General features: G+C 40.6%; 1 protein-coding gene across 1 annotated transcript in view; it reads left to right on the top strand.

Moving 5' to 3' along the window:
* The first annotated feature begins 8096 nt into the window (after nt 1-8096).
* The window catches only part of ITGBL1 (integrin subunit beta like 1), a 184533-nt gene continuing 169926 nt past the window's right edge, over nt 8097-22703 (top strand). Inside the window, exons 1-2 of the mRNA XM_016203847.2 lie at nt 8097-8222; nt 9162-9379. Of these exons, the coding sequence (XP_016059333.2) occupies nt 8125-8222; nt 9162-9379 (316 nt within the window). The 5' untranslated portion in view covers nt 8097-8124. The remainder of the gene's footprint in view (nt 8223-9161; nt 9380-22703) is intronic.

The raw sequence follows: 22703 nt of genomic DNA, 5'->3' as shown, positions 1-22703 counted from the left end.
CTCCCTCTCCCTTCCTCTCTCTGAAATCAATAAAGATATATTTTTAAAAAATGGTGTGTGTGGCAGTTTTTATGTTATTAGTTTTTAAAATTACTACTGTTTAATGGCAAGAACTTGACCAAATATTTGTCACAGAATTTTGAGACCCATTAAAACAAAGTTTAATGACGAAAAAAACATGAAGATTATGAAACAGTGAACTTAATTTTCCCAACTGTGTTCAATACCCTTTCAGTACACCAGGAAATGCTAAAGGCACATTTAGATTTTCAAGAATTGTTGAATATGAAGCTTCATTTGACTCTGCAATGCTAAAGCAACTGATTCAGGGGAAGAATTAACTAAAGGAACAAGTCGACTGTTTCAACCAGAGCTTGAAAGGAAAGTGTAATTTCTGATGTTGCCATTGTCAAGAGGGAAGCAGGGGGGAAAGAAATGGTCATCGACCGAGTTACTCACAGACAAGATAATGAGCTGCTGTTTTTGAAAGAACTGGCTGTATTATTTCAGTTCTTACTCAGCCACTCAGGTTTTTTTTTGTTTTGTCTTTTTTTTTTTTTTTTTTTTTTTTGGTTACTGGCCTCATTTACCCCTCTCACTTTTCCTGAGGCAACTTAATTCATATCTCATTCGCAGTCATTTATCTAGATTAACAGTTTTATAGCAAATGAAATGTTCTGTGAGATGGAATTTCTTCATTGTTCATGAAAATAAAAAGTTTTGCTGACAATCTTTTTTAATTAATTTATTTCTTTTTAGAGAGAAGTGAGGGGGGAGGGAGAGACACACACACATACATACAGGCATTGATCTGTTGTTTCACTTATTTATCCATTCATTGGTTGCTTCTTGGGTGTACCCTGACTGGGGATCAAACCCACAATCTTGGTGTAGGGAGATGACATTCTCTAACCAACTGAGCTCCCCGGCCAGGGCCATCTGATAATTTTCTAAAAAGAAAATTTTTACAAGTTGTCTAGTCAAACAAATTAAATCAAATTTGTATATCTTTTATACCTATAGTTTCAGTTTTATAAGTTGTATATTACTGTGGGAAAATGCTTAGCTCTGACGTGGGCTCCTGTACCACTATTATTACCCCCACCATCCTTATCAGTGTCTCAGGCAACACACTCAGGGCGAGGCTCCTGACTCAGGTACTACTGTGTAGCCCACCAAGCATCTCTCTTCACCTAGATAATCTCTCTTTAGTCTGTTTTGTCCCTCTGATTTATGGAGAACGATCCCACTCATGTTGGGATAAGAGTGAAAATAATGGAAACAGTAGTGTGAGTAAATTTTTAAACTGGGTAGTGTATGGTATACAAGGCACAAAAGGCCTGAATAGTGCTGCAATGAGGAGGAAGCTGAGAGGCCACTGAATGCAAAAAGCTTCAGAGACCAGCCTGGGTAGAGGGAAAGGCCCTGGCACAGGGTTCAAATAAAAACACACATGAATGAAATAACTTTTAGCTTCTGAATATATATACTGTATGAAATAGCTCTACATAAATCCCTATTGCCATAAAACTAATCACTAGTTTTCACCATTTCCTCCCTAACATGTGTGTATGTGTGTGTGTGTGTATTCCTATTTTCCCCTTAATTATAAGAAGACTTTGCACAAATATTTTCTTAGAGAAAATATAAACACAGAAATTAAAATTAGAGGAACCAATGTTCCCTTCAACCATGCCATTTTGGAAACTGAAATTCAGCAGGTTAAGGAACCCAGCCAAGATCAGGCAGCTAAGGGATGATGGAGCCAGCATCAGAAACCCTTCTTTGAACAAATAGCCCAGTGTTCTCCCCACTTGTCTGTTTCTGATTATTTCCTCCCAGTTGTTATTAACTGATTAACAGCTGAGCATTGCTTTAAGAATTAAGAATATATATATAAAAAAAGAGTCTATTAGTTAGGATAAAATAATATTGAAATGATAAATCTCTTTCCCCCTGAAGTCAATGAAAACAACTTCTAGACATTTTCCTAAAATTTCCCTCAGCATAAACTAGAACTGCAAAAATACTCAGAAGATTGAAAGATTATTTCTTATCCCAGAGGCTCCTAATATTTCCAGGTGTTTTTACTACGTGGGAGGAAAGAATGCCTTCTGGTTCTGCACTAGCGTCTGGAAAAGATGTTAACTAAAACACCTTTTTATTCCACAGCTCTAGCCCAGCTGAAAAGTTCTTTTTCTTGGAAATTTAAACTTATTTTTATTGCTGCCTGGGAATATTTAGCCTTCCTGAAAGCTCTGGTGTACCTTTGACTATTTGAAAACCTCGAAGCCTCCTTTTAGCTGAAAATATTATCCAAGTGGGTTTTGAGTAAAATTGAGATTTTTTTAAAAATTCAGACTTGACTCTAAGTGATTGAACAATTAGTGTGCCACACATATATGGAGAGTTTTATAAGAGCTGTTGATTTTCTGACTCTAGATTAGCTTTCTTGTTTTCTTCATGACTTAATTTTCTTACTGATTTTTATATTTTAGCTGTGTAAATCATTTCATAACAGTGTGTTCATTCCTTCCATTTTACCTGAAATACTGTCCTGTAGTTTAAATTGTTGAATTTTATCAAAGTGTATCAAACTTTTAAAAGTCATTTATTCATTCATTCATTCATTCATCATTCTCTAAGCAAATATTTGCTGAGATTCTACTCTTTGCCAGGGACTGGAGTTAGAGCAAAGTACAAGAGAGCAAAGGTCCCTGAGCTCATTGAACTTGTGTTTAAATGGGGAATGGTTTATTATACATAGTAAGTAAAATGAATGAAAAAACACAATGTTTTAGATCCTGATAAGGGCTGCCAAGAAAATAAAACAGAATAAAGGGTGCTTATTAAAGGGAGTAGCTTTAGACAGAGGAAGGAAGGAAGGAAGGAAGGAAGGAAGGAAGGAAGGAAGGAAGGAAGGAAGGAAGGAAGGAAGGAAGGAAGGAAGGAAGGAAGGAAGGAAGGGGGAGGGAAGGAGAGAAGGAGGGAAGAAGGGAGGGAGGGAGGGAGGGAGGGAGGGAGGGAGGGAGGGAGAGAAGGAGGGAGGGAGGGAGGGAGGGAGAGAAGGAGGGAGGGAGAGAAGGAGGGAGGGAGGGAGAAATACATATATACATACTCCTAAATAACAAATTGATAACATAAATAATTCTAAAAAACTTCTTGTTTAGCCTCACACATCTTGTTGCCTTTAATCTTGTCGTGTTGACAAGAAGCACAGTGATGAAGCTGTCCACTCTACAATTTCCATACAGGAGGGGAAATAGAGATGTCAATACTGTTGCAAGTGGGGATGAGGGGACTGTCTTGGATCGAATGGTCAACCTTAGTGGAGGCTGCTCCTGACACACAGGGCGATTCCTGGTGAGAGTGCAGCTGTGACAGGTCAGCAGCCAGTACTGCCATCAGCTAGGGGATGGGTGCGTGGGCCCTGGAGGGGGCATCTTGTGGAGCATGCACTATGGAGACAGAGTCTGAACATAAAGTGTCTTGTAGGAAATTGCAGAGGCCTTGAGCTTTATTCTATAAACAATGGAAAGCTATTAAAACATTTCTCAATAGGAAATGGATGTGGTGAAATTTGTATGTTAGATCTCCTAGGGAGCATGATAAAAGTAGACACAAAAGGATGAGATTGAATGTAGCAAGGCCAGTTGGAAGTCTATAGCAATAGTGTACAAATAAAAGTTAAAGTAAAGATGTTGAAATGAGAGGTTAGATTACTGAGAAGAGGAATCAACATGATTCAAGGATTGACTGGATAATTCAGGTAAATTGTAGAGAGGAACCAAAGGTAGCTTTCACAATTATGGCTATAGGAATTCGGTAAAAATGATATGATTAATAAAAATTAGGAATATATAAAAAGGATCTGGTGTTATTTAGAGTCATGTTGTATCTATATGATGTCAATAGGATAGTAAAGTTTACAAATGCCATCTGAAAACTGATCCAGAATCCATTGTATTACCTAAATTCTTTGTTGACATATATCTATTATTCAAGCAGTACATCCTTTCCAATTAATTTACTCATGCCAGAAATACATACTGAGTATATAATATGTATTGAGCACTATTGTAGGTGTTGGCAGAAAAGGTGTGAAAGCCCAAGTTTTACTTTGTAAACTAAGATTATTGAGGCAACTATTGGGATCTTTCATAGAATTCTTGGGAACACAATGAAGACATAGTTTGACTGCAGATAACTCAGGACACTGGTCAGTGGTTGGCTTGCCTGTTCAGTGTGTGCTGATGAAGGGATTGTTATTGTCTTAAGAAAGTTCTCACCTAAGCTTGGTCCTCAACCTACTTTTTTTCAACTATGTTATCAATAATTTGGATAAAGATGGAGAAAATGTACTCATCATAATTACTATTTGAAGGGTAAGAGAAATATAAAAACAGTATCTATGATAATTTTGACTGTCTGGATAAAAGAGCTGAGCCTAGATAAAACTGAACAAAGATAAATGACAACTTGTATTTGGGAAAAAAATGCTTGTGCAAGCCCACTCTCATTATTGGAGTAATGAGACAGTCAAAAAGTTGTAATACACAAGGAAGTGGTGATAGAAATGAGAATATTTATCTTGAGAAGTGTAGAATTATTTGAGAGTAGAGTATAAGTGTAGAGTATGATGGGATTGGGGTACACACATATTATAGCTGAAAATACTTTCAGCAAGGCTATGGCTAGGATAGTATATTAAATTACCTCTTAGAGTAGATCTGAAACCAAGGGGTGAAAACTTCAGAGCCACTCTTACAAAGAGCTGTGTTCCTCTGAATATTTGTTTTCTTAATGAGTCTACTTAATCATTTGGCAGTTGTACTGTATATTGTCAACAAATTTAGTTTTGGATTAGGCGACCTTTTATTTTATTATTAATTTACTGATTTTTTTTTTTTTTTTTTTTAGAGAGAGAGAAAGAGAGAGACATCTACCCGTTGTTTCACTTATTTATGCATTCATTGGTTGGTTCTCATATGTGCCCTGATTGGAGATGGAACCCACAACCTTGGTGTACCTCAACAATGCTCTAACCAACTGAGCTACCCAGGCAGGGTAGATTAGAGGACCTTTAAAAAAAATCTCTTGAAGCCTTAGATTCTATGACTTTGTGACGTGAGGAGTCAAGGACTACATTCAAGGACTAAGATGCTTTCAGTTCCTTTGAGTTTGGTTCCAGATGCTGGGGGTCCTCTCAGGCTCCCTTCATGATGCATCCAACCACCCTGCCTTTCCCCGTGAGCTCTCACAGGGTCTTTGGGGTCAGTGAGAAACTCAGGGCCTTCCATTCGGCAATGGAGCTCTACATCTGCTCTCAGTAGAATGTGTGATCCTGAAGTTTCTGAAAACTGGGAGATGGGAGATAGGAGGTATTTCCAAGGTATTTAGTACTTTGGCAGAAAAACAAAAACACAAACAAAAGTTAGCTAAAAGGAGAGAATTGTAAATTCGTCTTTTTATTTTGACAGAGTTTTTGTAGATGCAAGAATTTCTACTGAGTCAGCCACAATAAAACTATTTCAACTTACTAGGAATATTATTTCTGAGTCACAGTAATATAATGATCAGAACATATAAATGCTTTCAGTCACCAGTACATACTATCTTTCTTTCACAGCAGCATACTCTTAATGATAATATTCCTCATTGCACACCACACTATGAAAACACCACAAGTTCAAATGTTTCTTTTAATTCATAAAAGAAAGGTTCAAACATCAGGTCCCAATTTCACAATGATTCTTTTTTTCCCTGAGAAAATATGCAAAAAGTAAGTAATACATGACTCATTTATTAAAAGTCCCGTGGTTTCAGTGCAAATTCCTGGTGAGGCTTTGGAATTGATGCTTCTTTTCTACTATTCCCATATTCTCTGAGTCACCAAGGTTTTTAGATGTTGGCAGGAGAGCCTGTTCCTAAGTCTTCATAGTGGCTAGGAAGGAATATAATGTCAGAACCTGAACTGTGAGTGAGTGTAAGCACCATCCTTAGATCCAGGCATCCGTGGCCCCAGGCCTCAACCCTGGGCTTTGCAAGGCTTCTCCAACTATGATGTGCAAATAGATTTTTCAGGATATTGTTCTAATGCACCCTGTGATTCAGTAGGTCTGGGGTTGGGACATGAGAACTTGCATTTCTAATAAGTTCCCAGGTACTGCTGCTGCTGCTTCACAGATCGCACTTAGAGAATGACTGGTTTAGTGACTCCCTCTGTCTTTCCTCCAGACACACTCTGTCCCCACAAGATGAGTAGTTCATGTAATCCAGGGAATCTGACAAGCCTGAGCCTCTGTCACTCCTCCTAAACCAGGACTCCAAGGATTTTCTCCCCAGACCTCTCTCTGGTCTATGTACACCTCTCCCCAGTCTGTCTGCCCCATGACAGATCCAGCCACCAGCGTGTACATGTCTGGGCCTGAGGGCTGACAAAAGGCCAGTCATTTGGAGGGGGCTTAGCTGTGTGGGCTGGAATGTACCCCAGGCAGAGCTGCTCCTGGTGCAGATGGAGACTTGGGAAGTGAGAGGAATGGGGTGGATTCTGTTCAGAGGAACTTCATTTGCCTTCTTGCAGGCAAATGTTGAGGGTGGTCTTAATCTGTTGATGTAAGTGACAGGGAGAAATACCATCCTGTTATAAAGTATTCCTGATTTTAAGGCATAGAATCACAGCTTGGATGGTTCTGTTCATAAGGAACCGTTGCATCCAAAATGCTCTTCCTAGAACAAAGGAAGAATGTTTTCTTCCTTTCCATATAACCCAACACAACAGTTTCCCAAATGACCACACAATTTAAGGGACAGTGTATGGGGTTAGAGGTGCCACAGATTTTAGCTGAAATCTTTCTTTAACCTCCGGTGTGATTTTGAGCAAGTCAATCACTTTTGAACAAGAGGTCATTCTTTGCTCTCAGTTTCTTGATCTCTAAAATGGGTAGACACATGCCTCCCAACTCTCCCCCACCTCGTCTCCATTATACCCAGCTTACTTCTATTTATCCTTCACCCATTAGCTCAAATGCCACAATATTGATTAGATCAGGTGCCTCTATCTAATCTGGAGCTAACTGCACTCCTTTTTTATTGCATTTGCAACCCTTGGTCCTTTTTATATTTGTGTTTTTGTTTTGATTAATGTCTACTAACCCACTGAATTCCAAGAGCAGGGATTATGTCTTCTTAATTCCCTGTTGTGTCTTATCTGGCACAGAGCCTGGTACCTAATAGATGCTAAATCCATGCTTGCTAAATGAGTAAATAAATGTGTGGTTATTGTCACAATTAGAGATAAAATATACTAAGGGACTGGCACATAGTAGGTGCTTAATAAATGACACTGACGAATTTTCAGTGCAATTGATATTGTAATTAGACATTTTATCTTGTTTCTTGCTTGATTCATGGAGGAAAGTGGGGTGAATTTGGGACAACCACAATTTGAACTGTCCAAGTCAAGAAAAAAATGTGGTATGATAAACTACTGGCTCGAGCAACTAGAATCATGATACACTTTTTAATGGCTTAAGAAATATAAAAAACCCCACAACTTAAAACAAAAGGAAAAAGTACAAGAAAAGTTTTGTTTGTCAATTTTGCTTGCCCCTCCCAAATCGTGCCCCAATAGTGCGTCTTCTTGAAAGGCACGTGGTGAATAACTCCTTACCCAAGCGTTCATGCTGACCCCCCCTTTCCCCTTGTAGGCTCACATCCTGGGGATTATTTTATCTGTCCCTTCAATACCAGCCAGCCCAAATATCCTCCTGTCAAATATTTCTGGGGGCCTGTACTTGAAGAAAGAAATGATTTCTCAAATCTGTGAACAGGACATTTCTTTTCTTAATGTCAAAATAAACCATCTGCTTGTACAACTGTTTCTAATTACTTTCCTGCCTAGACTCTCCACTTGAGGGGTTTGGCACCAGCACCCCGCCCAGAGCGGTGCCGCTGCCCAAATCCTCGCGGGCGGCTCATCAAGGCACTTGCAGCTCGGGGCAGAGCCCGGGACCTGCGCGCCTGGGTGTCCGCGCCGTCCGCGCGCGCCGGTGGCACCTCGCCCCCCGCCCCCCGGAGCCCCACCTCGCAGAGGCGCAGCTCGCCGCGCGCCCGGAGCTCAGCATGCGGCCCGCGGGCGTCGGGAGCTTCTTGCTGCTGGCGTGCTCCCTCCTCTTCGCGGGGCTGTCAGCTGTTCCCCAAAGCTTCTCGCCATCGCTGAGGTAAGCTCGGTTCGCTCTGCGGGGCGGACCTGCCCGCTGCGTGCGGCGGGGCTCAGCGCGGGCGGCTGTCCCGCGCCAGCAGCAGTTAACCCAGCTGGACGCCGCACCAACGGCTTCCAACCTGCTCCTGCTCCTTGCTTTAGATCCACGCCGTGCGTTGCCTCTCCTCTGTCCTTTTGCTTGTACTCTGGTAAAACTAGAATCACTGAATAAATAAATAATTTCCTCTTAGGCCAATACATACCAGGAAGAATTTCTTCCATGGGTTAAAGGCTGTTTTATCTTTGAGTATCTATACATTTTCACAGCCCGTAAGGCTGAATTATTTCATGGGTCTGTAGTACATTTTGTATTGCATTTTCTAAGAGACTTTGAGGCACATGGCAAAGCTAAACTTTTAAAAGAGTATAGTTTATAAGCACAGCTTAATGCAACTTTAGAAAGCATTTTGCCCTACGCTATCATAACACATAATAGCTCTTTCTATATATAATTTCTTCTTTTTCATAAAATAGCTGCCTCTGGCCATCAGAGAGTGGTGGGACTTTTCAAAAAGAACTGAAAAGCCAGCTCAGTGTCATACTTTAGACCAGTTTGTATTTAATCTAAAGGTGCATATAAGATTCAGGGGCACACTTCCAAGGGGCAGGAATGGCTCACCTCTCTCCAACCGGAAGATGGTCCTATTCCTGGGTGGGCAGGTCTTCGCTTAGACATTTTGGGTCATGGTCATTTCTCAGGTGATATAGCCTCTGGATGCTGCCCCTTGCCTGGGATAAAACGGTACCTCTAGAGGGAGCTTGGCCCCCAGAGAAATGTGGGGCCTCAGGGGTTCTATGTCTCCATCTGGGTGGCACTGGGAGGAAACGTGGGCTCAGAGCGGTAGGAGCAGCGCCTGTGCTTGACCGTGGCCCTGCTGTGGTTTGTCGCCCCATGCAGAAGCGGGCCAGGTGCCACGTGCAGGCTGTCGCGGGCCGAGTCGGAGCGCCGGTGCCGGGCGCCCGGGCAGCCCCCAGGGGGCGCTCTGTGCCACGGCCGGGGCCGGTGCGACTGCGGGGTCTGCATCTGTCACGTGAGCGAGCCGGGCGTGTACTTCGGGCCGCTGTGTGAGTGCCACGAGTGGGTGTGCGAGACCTACGACGGGAAGACCTGCGCAGGTAAGGGAGGGCGCTGTCTCCTCCGCCACGCGCGAGCCCCCGCGGGGGCGGGAAGCCCTTCCCTCTGGGGTGCCCGCCGCGTCCCCGGAGAGCCGCGCAGGGTGGCCCGCTGCTCACAGCCCTCGAGGAAGCTGCCTTGGGCCAAGGGATTCTTTGGCTAGTCAAGCCTGGAATCGTTTACTGTAACACTTTCCTCCACCCTAGGGTTATAAATCTCACTTGTCTCTATTTTAGTTTCTTACTACAGACTAAACCTCCCAACATCCTCACAACTGGAGTTCTTTTGCTGGGTTCCTCTCCCCCAAACACTAACGCTAACCATAATATTTGCAGAACAGAACCTTGTGTTCTGTGTTTACTAAGGCAATGCAAGGCAATGCTTTTTTCCGAAATTCCAGGGGAGCAGGTTGTGTTTCCCAGCTCTGATTTGCCCTCTCATACCTGGGGTAGAGTTCACAGGTAGAAGTGCACGTCAGGAACCCTGACAAGGAAAGCATACTTCAATCCCTATTTACTTAGAAGCCATCGCTTATGTATTGTTTTAGCTGCTGGATATTTTTAGCTGCAGTGAAACTTGTTATTTTGTAAGGGTGGAGCGAAAATAAACTCATTTCCTTGCGCATCTGTGAGGAGTGATTTGGGCCCTGATTTTTGGAAAGGGTCAAGGTATTTCTTTGCAGAGAATAACCCGACCTCTACCGGTTTCACTTAAATATGCCATTTGCTTCAGGCCGACGAGCTCAGTTAGGTCACTGTGAATGATACAGGCACTCCTTTAGTACAAGGACAACACAGTGCATTCCAACCAGGGTTTGGCATATTTGTAGGGGGGAAAAAATCACAACTTATTTACCCACAGTGTAGCTAAGAATAAAGAGTCCAACACTAACATACAGACATCAAGAATGAGTTTATAGCAAAATGTTTTTTCCTTGGCACCTGGGTCCAGGAAAGCATAGAGAGAATACTTAATATGCAGGCTGTTTGGCAGTGGGAAAAATAGTCATATAAGGAATTCAGACGGGCACAGGTGCTTCTATATGATTTATTTACCCTGTGAAGGCTGTAGCTCAACCCTTTAAAAATAGTAAATGTCACAACTTGTAATTTTAACTTCATCAGTCCCCTTAAGCTGCAGTATTATTAAGGGCAGCTCTTTGAAATGGAAGCTAAGTATTGTCTAAAATTTCATTCCAAATTCAACTTCTATCTCGATTCTGTGGATTTTATTGCCTCTGGCAAGGCCGCTTCAATATCATGAGTTCTGAATATATTTTTTAAAGGGCATTTTGTATTGTTTCATTGGAAAAGAGGAATTAAGATGCAGGCTTCAATCAGTGAAACTAGTCATTGGGTCATCAGATAAAACTCCCCTATTGAGGAAGCTTCTCGGGTTCTTTTCTTTAAAATTATGCAGAGGGAACACTGTGGTATATAGTGCTCTTGTTTATCTCCCATGGAAAGTGATTTGTTGTTTAACCATAACATCTTAGTCACTGCATTCCTTCCTCCCTGACACAAAGTGCAGTACTGAGTCACTCATGGTTTTATTTGCTTGTGTGTGCATTCCTGTAGAAGGCAAACTGCCTCTCTCCATGTCAAGGCCAAAGGAAATAACTGTTCATTTTCCATTCTCATCATTCTGACTGATGCCCTTCGAAGCCTGTACTACGGGGCGTGGTGTGGAACCTGGCCCTGCAAATGCCCTGACTATCTTTGTGTGGCCGATGAGGAAAACCTTACCGTAAAGTCTGTTGGACTGCCTTGCCCGCTTGCCTGCTTGTTCTGTGCTTTAAATTAGCTTCTCAATTTCATCTTCAAGAAGTAGTTCCAATATTATAGCCAGTAATATAGAAACGTAGCAGGTGGTCTTTTATGTTTTTACGTGCACCTGGGCCTTCACTTCTATGATAAGCCCCTGCAGGTACTTTCTAGAAATAGAGTAGCTTCCAGAGACCTCCCCAACCTCTATGAAGAAAACAAAACTTGGCTCTGGTAGTGTATTATAGAGTTGTTAAGACTTTGGCCTCTGGAGGAAATTTTCCAGGGTTTAAATCAGTAGCTTGGGCAGTTACTTAAATTCGATTTCATTATTTGTAAAATGGGATAATAGGAGCACTTACATTACCAAATTGTTGTGAGGTTTACACATGTAAAACACTTAGAACAGTGTTTTGCACAAAGTCAGTGCTCAATACATATTAATATGTGTATATATATGTATGTAACATAATATTATTACAGCAATGCATAAAAGGTGAGCTAGTGTGGATAGATACATGGACGGATAGATGGATGGATGGATGGATGGATGGATGGATGGATGGATGGATGGATGAACAGATGGACGGATAGATGATAGATAGATGATAGATAGATAGATAGATAGATAGATAGATAGATAGATAGATAGATGATAGATAGATAGATGATAGATAGATAGATGATAGATAGATAGATGATAGATAGGTAGGTAGCCTGGCCTTGTATTTGTTGGGCAATTGACTCAGTGAAAGCAATTTAGTTTTCTTAGCGTAGCCTGGTCGAGTTGCTATTGATCCAAAGCTCAAAAGGTCGAGCAAGGATAGCTATTTTGGCCCAGCCTCACAGCAGCTGTACTAGATACACCATGCCCTTTTAAATTTAAGTCCATTGGGATTCTAATACTCTGAATCACAAGAAACATAGTTATTTTAGTTTGAGCTGGTCGAAAGTGATTACGTTTACAAGATCACAAGTGGTCTATTTCTTCCAGTGTCCACTTGTTCCTGGCACATGCATCTTCCTTAGACTTCACTGGCATAAAGTCTGGCCCAGTGATTGGTTCTATGGGTGTTATGTTCTAATAAGGAGTAACCTAACTTTGGTGAAGTATGTCTTGGAGAATAGTAAAATGTTTGGTTACATAAGTACAAACTTTCAGTTAATATTTCAAGACATTCCTGGAACCCTCCCTAAACAGCTATGATGACACTTAAGTAAAATAATTAGCTTTTAAAAAAGTTTTTCAAATCACCTTTGATGTATATCACTTAAAAGAGTTTCCGTTCTAGTACCGGGGAATAGCTAATTGAATTTAATTTAGCAAATGCTTATGAAGTGACGTTTATCTCTGTTTGCTGTTGGAGGGATGTAAAGGTGGGGAGAGCTTCCCATTGCGGGGAAAGTGGTGGAAGATACACTGGGTGTCACAGATGGACATGCTGTGGAGGGCTTTCAGCCGGGATGGGAAATCTGTGCTCAGTTAAACAGCCCCTGGGAGCCAAGAAGTGGCTCTGCGTGGGCACCTTGGTCAGTGCTCGGACTCAGGAAAAGTACTGTGGTGCCTGAGGTCACAGCAGGAGGGCGCAGATCCTCCACGGGGAGGAACTCAGTTCCAATGCCCTTTATTTTATTGTTCAATCAAGAGAGAAGCCCTGGCTGGTTTGGCCAGTGGTTAGAGCGTCGGCCTGCGGACTGAAGGGTCCCGGGTTTGTTTCTGCCCAAGGACTGTACCTCGGTTGCAGGCTCTGGCCCCTGGGGTCACATGCAGGAGGCAACCAATCAATGTTTCTTGCATCCGTGTTTTTCTCTCTCTCTCTTCCACTCTCTCTGAAAAGCAATGGAAACAATATCCTCTGATGAGGATTAAAAAAAAGAGAGAGAGAATAAGGTTAGAATTATGGTGAACTTTAAACACTGTTGAAACCTGTTCTTTAACACCCTCTTCAGTAAAGGTATGTATTGAACAGACAGACTCCGATTGCCTCCTTCTATGTGTTTTCATCATGGTCCTAACATCCCCTGTAGTATGTATGTATGTACGTATGTATGTATTTATTTATTTATTTTTAATCCTTACATGAGAATATGCTTTTTATTGATTTTTAAAGAGAGAGGATGGGGGAGAGAGAGAGAGAGACATTGATTTGAGAGAGAAACTTAGATCAGTTGCCTCTCATAAGCTCCCCAACCAGGGATAGACCTGCAACCTAGGTATGTGCCCTGATAGGGAATGGAACCCACAACATTCTGGTACACAGCACAATCCTCCAACAAACTGAGCCATCGGCCAAGGCTCCTGAAGTTTTGGAGAACACATTCAGGAGTCCCAAACGACTAGCTCAGCACTCACTTTATGCAGGTTTCTTGTTTGATCTCTACTCCCCTAGGTTCATCCATTTTTGATAAATGTATCTTGTCTTACCCCAAGTGACACATTAAATTTAAAGGTTTCCATCCTCAGGAAAGTGTCAGACCTGCACACCACTTTCTCTCAGCTGTGCTGCTTTATTTGGACACCACTCTGTAGCTCCACCAAAGAGACCAAAATACATTGGCTTTGGGCCACATCATTCCCACACTGGTAATCTAAAGGAGCATATTTATAATATTATGGTACTTAGGTCAAATAGTGTCGGTGTGACAAGCTTAGCAGTTATTTTTTTTTAGTCAAATTTCCTGGGAAAGAGAGAGGAACATATGGGAGAATTATTTGTGTTACAAGTTTTAAATTTGCAAAGCATAAACAAACCTTCTTCATAGGGTTCTCAAAACTCTTCAACATATTTTGAGACATGATGCTAAAACTAACATCCCATGTCTCTTGGTATCATAACCCCCACAAAAAACTGCTCAGCTCTCTGGGGCTTAGAGATTGTTAAATCTGACCTGTGACTCATGATGCTTACGGTTTGGAGGTAGGTGATCAGTGTCATAGAAACAGAGATCCCAGATATGATCCTTTGTCTGAAGGATTTCCTGTCTGAGGAATTAATCATGAAGTTAGACAAGACATTTTCCTAAGTTCTATCTCCTGACATTGTATTAGTTTTTATTGCTGTTATAATACATTACCACAAACCTTGCGGCTTAAACAACACTAATGTGTTTTCTCATAGTTTTGTATGTCATATGTCCGATCGGGATCTCTCAAGGTTAAGGTGTTGGCAAGCTCTGTTCCTTTTTGGAGATTCTCAAAGAGAATCCCTGTGATAATCATTCAATGCTGAGAGAACTTAGTTTTACACGGTTATAGACTGAGGTCTGTTTCCTTGATGGCTGTGAGCTGGGGGCGGGGGGGGGGTCTCCCTTATCTCCTAGATGCTTCTCTTGGGTCCTTGCATGTATACCCCTACACCTCAGAAACAGCAATAGGGTGTCATATCCTTCCCATAATGTCATCTCTCTGAGCTTCCTCCATTGTCACATCATCTCTCACCATAGCCTGGAAGCATGCTCCCCTTTTAAGGATGCCTGTGATTAGATATGGTCCAACCAGATAATCTAATATAATCTTCCCATCTGAAGATCCATAATCTTAATCACATCAACAAAGTCTCCTTTGCCATGTAAGGGAACATATTTACAGATGCTGTGAACAGGGTTGTGGACATCTTTGGAGCCCTTACCCTTCTTATCATTGCCACCCTGCTGTAGAGTGCAAGGGGAATGCCATGATGTGTGAATGGTGAGGGAGAGAAGTTCCAACACCTTAACACCCGGCTGCTCTTATGCTTCATTCAGGATGCAAATACTGTCTTTTCCTTCTTTTCAGAGCTTATCCTCATGATCTAATTTCCCTGGCCTTAGTCTTTCCCACACTGTTGCTCATAAGGAATACCAGGTTTCGGGTACAGATTGTGAAGAGCGACCTACAACCCAGCCGTTGCCTAGGTTCAATGCCTGATATTATCACTTGCCAACTGTGGAGCTAGTTACTCAAACCCTTGTGACTTCCATTTCCTTATCTCTGAAATGGGGGCAATAATGGTATAAAATGGGGGTAATAATGATGTCAAAACATAGGAGTAATTAGTAAGTCATTTGAGTTGTTATGGTTATTTATGATGCTCCTCTCTTACCCTAGTTTGATATTTGGCCCTAAGATATTTACTCCCCCAAAAGTGATTTTCCTTCTAAACTGCATCTTCCTCCAGGTTTGAATCTATGCTTCACATGTTCTCCTTTGACTGTCAGTGAGTGAGTGTATAGCATGTCTGTTCCATAGTGTCTAAGCTGGGTGAGATTTCTACCCTGGCCAACTTGAGGATGAGCCTGAGCAACTCACTGTCATGCTCCAACTCACTGCATGTCTAAGTTTCTGTTTCAGGATCTTGGCTTTTGTGTTCTTGTCCCTGCAATCTTCACCCTGATTTACACCATCAAAATTGATTGGATGGAAGGTTCCAGAGCCCTACTCTCAATACTGTATGATCAGTCCTTAAATCTGGAATTTTTAATCTTTTTCTTTACTGGAAACATCAAGCTTTCTGAAAATTCTCAGAGTTTACACTTACTGCTTTCTGGTCCTGACTTTTACCTTCAGTGAGATATCTGCATTTCCAGGCTGTTCCTTTATCTACTCCAAAGTGTTCATCTCAAGTAAGTTGATCCCAGAAACCACTTCTTCAACTTAAAAAATGGAAAAATCAACACAATACAAGATGAGATCAAAATAACTCAGTTTCACAAGATTTTGAGTATTTAGTAAATATTATGGAGTGTTCTGGAGACATTGGAGGTAGGGTGGTGTAATTGCAGAAATGTAAATAATGTAAGATTTAACAGTGATCATTTTAGTTCTTAACGCTCCCAGCTTTTCAACCCTTCCCTCTTCTTAAAGTTAAGTTTAGACATGGGATGGATTCCTGGCTAAAAAGATGTAAGCAGAGGGCCTGTTGGGGGACTAACTGGGAACTGACTTGCAGGGAGGTATTTGTTTTGCCCACCCACCTCTGTCCACGTGGAGTTCCAGCAGCCCTTTGAATCAAGAGATGCATATGGTGACCACTTTGTGAGGGTGGCTTAGCCACAAGACAGGAATATGGCTTTTTGGAGACACTGTGGAGCTCCCACACCAGTCCTAGACTGGTTGCCTGTGGACTGCTTTTGCACATAAGAATAATAAACTTTTATGTTGTTTGCTCCTGTCATTTTGAGGTTTTCTGTCATTGGCAGCTAAGTGTAACCCTATTTGAAACAATGGTTTTATTCAAAAGTTCAAATCTATTAAAATAGGGCAAGAATAGAATATGCATAGTGGTTGAGAGCTTGAGCTCATGAGAGCAATAGGGCTGGGTTTCACACCAGTTAACCTGCTGTCTGGACTTAAGCAGTTTGGGTAAACTACAAGACTGAGTTTGTTCATCTGTACAGTGGGCTATAATTAACACCCTGGGGAGGGTTACTGTAAAGTTTAAGTGAGAAATGAAGCAGTTAATAAAATAACTGGCACACAATCATCACTCTAAATGATAGCAATTATGACTTGTTGTTATTAAACCTGGAATCTCTAGGGGGATTATTCTAAGAAAAAAGGGAAAACGTCTTTGCTTTAAATATATTACTAGTAACTAAGTGACTATTTATGGTGCATGTTCCCTGTACCTCTTAATATGTTCAACACCTACTACTTTTTTACATAGCAGTTTTTAGGAGATTATTATTTCCAGGAAATGATGGTGTAATATTTAAAAATCTAGTTACCAGAAATTAAAGGACCAGAGAGGATATAAATTTTTTTATGTATTTAAATGCTTAAAATTTTAACATTTATTTATTTGTACATTTAAAAATTATTAAAACATAATGCATGCTTGTTACAAAAAGTCAAACAATATACAAGTGTGTGAATAAAAATTAATACAGTGGAGTTGCATTTTATGCAGAGAACAGGTTCTACATTGACACAAAGATTAGACATTTAAAATTTTGTGGATTTTTAAAAAATATATGTTTTTATTGATTTTTTAGTGACAGGAAGGGAGAAGGGGAGAGTGAGAGTGAGAGAGAGAGACATTGAAGTGAAACATTGACCGGCTGCATCCTGTAGTCACCCCAACCAGGAATCGAACCTGCAACCTGGGTGTGTGCCCTGACTGGGAATTAAATTGGCAACCTTTTCGTGCACAGGATGACGCCCAACCAACTGAGCCACACTGGTCAGGCCAGGGCTAGACATTTGAAGTTTAAATGTTGCCCTGACAAATCCCTAGGGAAGGCTCCTGGTTGTAGTTCCTGATAGCATCTCTCAGTTAACCTAACACAGCAACACTAGGAAATGAGCGTTTACTCCATGACTGGAAGATAGTTTTGGTTTGGAGCTGGGTATCAGATGAGTATTAGCTGGATTGTTCTTTTGGGGCCCCTCAGCCTGGTGAGATGCTCAAACTAAGAGATATACACAAAGAACCTCAGCCGACAGAGGTCACATCTTTTCACACTCCCATTTCACACCCACTTGGGGCCTCTGCTCACTGAATGGAATGACAGAATCACTACACTATTAAAATTATTCCACATCCTCTTATTGCCAAATATGTATGTTACATGCCTAAGCTCATATAATTGAATTCAAGTAAATTAAATATGTGTGTGTGGGGGGCTCCCCTTTAGTATTCATCTTCATCATTGCCTTTGGAGTCTATCAACATTAAATTTAGGGTGTATACTTCCATATTTCCCATGGTTATACAAATATGTGGATATAAACACACACACATATACACACCTACACACAGGTATGTTTCTCTCTCTCTTGCTTTTTTTCCTTAAGAATATATACATCATGGCCATTATTCTAGTTTAATAACATGTATAATTAAGAATTATTCTTGCCTGGCCGGGCGTAGGCGGTTGAGCGTTGACCTAGGATTCAGGCGATCGGGGTTCAATTCCCGGTCAGGGCACATGCCTGGGTTGAGGGCTTGATCAATGACTCTCTCATCATTTATGTTTCTATCTCTCTCTCTCCCTCTCCTTTCCTCTCTCTGAAATCAATAAAGATATATTTTTTTAAAAAAATTATTCTTGCCCGGCCGGGCGTGGCTCAGCGGTTGAGCATTGACCTAGGATCCAGGCGATCGGGGTTCGATTCCCAGTCAGGGCACATGCCTGGGTTTCGGGCTTGATTCCCAGTCGGGGGTGTGCAGGAGGCAGCTGATCAATGACTCTCTCATCATTGATGTTTCTATCTCTCTCTCTCCCTCTCCTTTCCTCTCTCTGAAATCAGTAAAGATATTTTTTTTTTAAAAAAAGAATTATTCTTATATGATGTTCTATAGTATGAATGTATTATTTTGTTAAACTATTTGAGCATTACTGAACATTCTGGTTGTTTCTGTTTTTTGTTAGTGTTGTATGTTTTGTTTTTTGATATAGGAGGACTTTAAACAGTATTTTCAAATGCCAGTTTAACATTGTACACACACATTTGTACACATCCATGCACACAGCTGTCTAGTGCTCTGGCTCTTGTACCTGCACGTAGGCATTTCCATCAGAGGAAGATGAGTTCCAAGGCACAAGGGAGGGAGTCACCAGCCAACAGAAATGTTAAAGTGTCTTCAAACGTTGCTGATCTCAGCAAAGGGAAACTTCAAATCAGGTGGAACTAGAGATCTGAAGCCTTTTTCCTTAGGGAAATTTAGATTCCAAGCCTGCTGTGGGATTTAAGGTCAAGAGTCACATCTGAGAAGGGGAGAAGTATAGTATTGCTGGTGTTGAGAGTACCAGAGGGATTTTCCATGGCATTTTCAGGCCCCTACACAGGTAAATTCTCAAGATATTTTCCATTAACTCTTAAAATGATAAGGATAGAGAACTGCAAGAGGGTTGCAAATCTCATTTTCTTTGGAAAAGAGTGCTTTGTCTTTTCAAGGATCACATTTCCTGGCAAATAAGAAACTATATTTTGTAATAGAACTCATTCTTCTGTCTGCTCCAAATCATTTTACTTAAGCCTAGGTAGAAGAATGACGGCTTTATAAAGGGACAAGAAAAATAAGATCTTTTCTAAGGATGCTCACTGGCTTGACCTTGGGTTACCCCAGTCCTACCTTGTGAGGCGAGATCATTTTCTGTGCCAAAAGGCCTATCATCCTTATTGTACAAAGTCACTAATTCACATATCACATTATTCCAAGTGAATAGTTGCCCCCTCTAGCTTCTTGTTTTATTATTGTATCTGCATACTTCCTAGGGAATGACAGACTAAAAGATATTTTTAAAAAGAGGTCAGTGGGTTTTGGTATTGCTTAGAAACTTCTTTTATGGCAAGGCATTAAGTGTAAATTTGTGATTTAGTCATTTGCACTGGTAAAGAGCCAACATCAGGAAATCAAAACATGGTAAATGTATTTCCTAACTGGTCACTACTCCTCTTTCAAAACTATCATTTTCTGCTGTGCAAAATAGTTAGACAAAACTAGTTATTTTTCTAAACAAAGTGACTTGGCCATTTAAGTATTTCCCTCTTCAAAACACAAAAGACAAGTTACAGACTTTTTTCCTTGCTCTTTTGGTCAACGACATTAGTTATATAAACTCCAAGAGCAATCTTGATATGAAAATAACTCATTTGTTTTAAGAAAATGTTTGATCTATTTATTAGCTATGTCCTGGGTAGACGTTTCTCAATTACCGCTTAGATGGATTTGAGCCTTAAAATTAATGCTGCAGTAGTAATGCGAAAGAATAATGAAGAAATATCTACTTATATTTGAATATGTTTTGCTAGAAAGCATTTTTGTAAGTATGACTTTATTCAATTCTTATGTAAGTTATATAGTCAAAATTATTATTCTCACCTATCATAATAAGTAACAAAGAAATCATTAGATGGCTTCTCTTCAAGCACCTTAAAGTTGTTCTAAAACCACATGCTCAGGGAAAACATTTTCATAAAATTGAAGTCCTAAAATGAGAATATAGAAATCTCATTTTTACATTGTAAAATATATATTCTGTTATTTTTTTCATGGAGGAACAAATTTGAACCCTCATTTCTGTCTTATGTCGGAGAAGTGCATGTCAAAGCTCAAATAGTGGGCAGAACACCTTATAAATTTAGCATCAAAAGAAATCCAGGTAACAGAAATTACTGGGACTTAAATTACTTGTCAGACCAACGAAGAGCATTTCTCTCAGCTGTTATTGAAATTCGTAGAGTGATTGCATTTAGCATCAACTCTTATCCAAATAAGGATCCTCCAATGGGAGAAACTCTTCCATAACCTTTGGTTTACCTTGTCTAAAAGTGAAAGAAAAGGTAGATAGGAGAGTTTAATATATACATTTGTTAATTTCATGGCTGTTGCCTAGTGTTATTTTGGGTATTAAATATTTGGCTATTATGATTAAATTACATTAGAGATTATCTTTTGCACGTATGAAATTAGAGTATTTGTAATATGAAATCTAGAAATTCACATACATGCATCTTTGAATATCTGTATAGCCTTTTGGAGAACAAAGAGATGTGAATTAACAGAAATGCATGGTGAGGGAAGAAAGGTGTCTATAGGAAACAGCAATTTTGATTGGATCACCAACAAAGTTTACTTTGAGCTTGAAAATGGGTGTGTCAACCTTTGGGTCGTGACATGAGGCTCCTGGGGATATCCTATGAATGTCACTCATCCATCTGCTTGGGATGCCTGAGATTCTTCTGCTTCCAAATTTCATTTCTGCTACTGTGCCAGATGTAGGACTTTAAGACTCATGAGTGGCAATACCCTGATCTGTTATTAATATTGTCTTTATTGAAGTTAGTAATCTTTCCTTTGAGAAAGCTAAATGAGCAGGTTTGGATAGGATGGAAATGTAGTGACAGAGAGCTCTAAAAAATGTTTGGAAATTGGAATTAAAAACAAAAACTGTTTTATCTCCACTAAAATTACTTACTGTGTGACCTTGAGCAAGTCACTTAACTTCTCTGAGCCTCAGTTATTAAATTTGGCCAGCATTTATTAAATATCTCCAAAAAGACATCTAGAGGAGGTCAAGGCATTGGTAGCTGGGGTACTGGAATCAGAAAGAAGCAGGAGCTGAATCCAATGCTACTGCAAGTTTGAGAAAGGGGTGGAAAGATTTTCCTTGCCTACAGATGACCACTAAAGAGAAAAGCCCTGTTACCTTCAGCTTACTTTGAAAGCTCTACTTTCTTTGCGAATTTTAAGAACGCTTACTTCCAATAGTTATTATTTAATGAGTGCTCAGTGCCTGCATGGTATTATAATATAGGCATTAGTATTTTATGGAGTGGATTTGGTGTTTGTTTCATTCCTAACTATCTGCACACAGCCTATTAGAGTACAATAAAATACTATTTGTGTGCATCTTGAAATTCACCCCCTGAGTGTGTAGGTATCAAAAATTATAGCCTTTGCTACCTTTTCCATGGACAAGTTAAGTAGTCAACCCAGCATGAGTTGGAATAACAACTCGTGAATGGTATGTATGGGGTATTTGGAGGAAAATTCCTTGGGATACACTTAAAAAATCGTTTAATTATAATAATGTATCCCATAGTGTTTATTATGAACTTGAAACATGGTAATGATAATCTAGTTAACATTTATTTAGGATTAGCTATATGCCTTTTGTGTGGTGTTAAATTCTCACAGTCAACTTACTGGGTAGGTCATCTCACCGTTGTAAACATAAAGACCTGAACTGGAGAAAGATTAATGGAACATTTAAGATCACGTTTTGTTTGACATCGAAAGCTATTCAATCAGTCACTCTCCTATTGAGTTACACCATTTAGCACAGTGTGCAAGAGTTTTTTAACTCCTTTTATGTAATTTTGGGTTAACATATGCAGTATTAATCCACAATAATTAAATGATTTTCTCAAATGTGGAAGTGTGAGAGGCAGATTAGTGAGGAGAATTCAAAGAGGAGAACTGTGTGGGTGGAAAAATTGGCTCCACCCATTATGAACTTTGTGATCTTGGGAAGTTCATAAATGTCCTCATGCCTCTGTTTCTTCCTCTCAGTGTCGTGGTGAGAATAGGACTCAGGAAAGTCCCTGTAGCAGCTGCTCTTACTTTTGTTACAGACATATCATTGTTAGGCTTTTTCCACATCGCTCCAGTTCTGTACCCCTCAAGGGCTGAAATGAATTTTCTCTGATATTCTCTCTTAGGGCTTTATTGTTATTGCTGTAAGAATGCTCCATTACCAAGCAGCCTAAAGTTTGGTGGCTGCCAAAAACAACCCAAACCAACACCTGTAGTCACATCTTCCTCTTGGGTGTGCAGTTCAGCGGGCGCGTTGGGGCCCAGGTTTGGCCCCTGTTATCCTTATGCTGTTCGGGGTAGGCTCATGTCGTGGCAGGTCAGCCAGAGGAAGTGCTTGATGTCCTCAAGGCTTCGTGTAACCTGCACTTAAGCACAAGGAGTCGTGTGGCCAGCCCCAGTACCCATGCTTTCTGTCCCTCTGTGCTCTGCAGGGCGGCGTGGCAGAGGGGAGTTCGGCTGTTGAGAGCGACAGTCTGTCAGCCACAGGATTTAACATAGGCTTTCAAACATGGTGGCTCCTCAGTGAAATTAGTTGATGG

Source organism: Miniopterus natalensis, chromosome 2 (genome assembly GCF_054644295.1).
Source record: "Miniopterus natalensis isolate mMinNat1 chromosome 2, mMinNat1.hap1, whole genome shotgun sequence".
NCBI classification, from domain to species: domain Eukaryota; kingdom Metazoa; phylum Chordata; class Mammalia; order Chiroptera; family Miniopteridae; genus Miniopterus; species Miniopterus natalensis.
The sequence above is the reverse complement of the archived record's forward strand: the minus strand, read 5'-3'. Positions and strand labels throughout refer to the sequence as shown.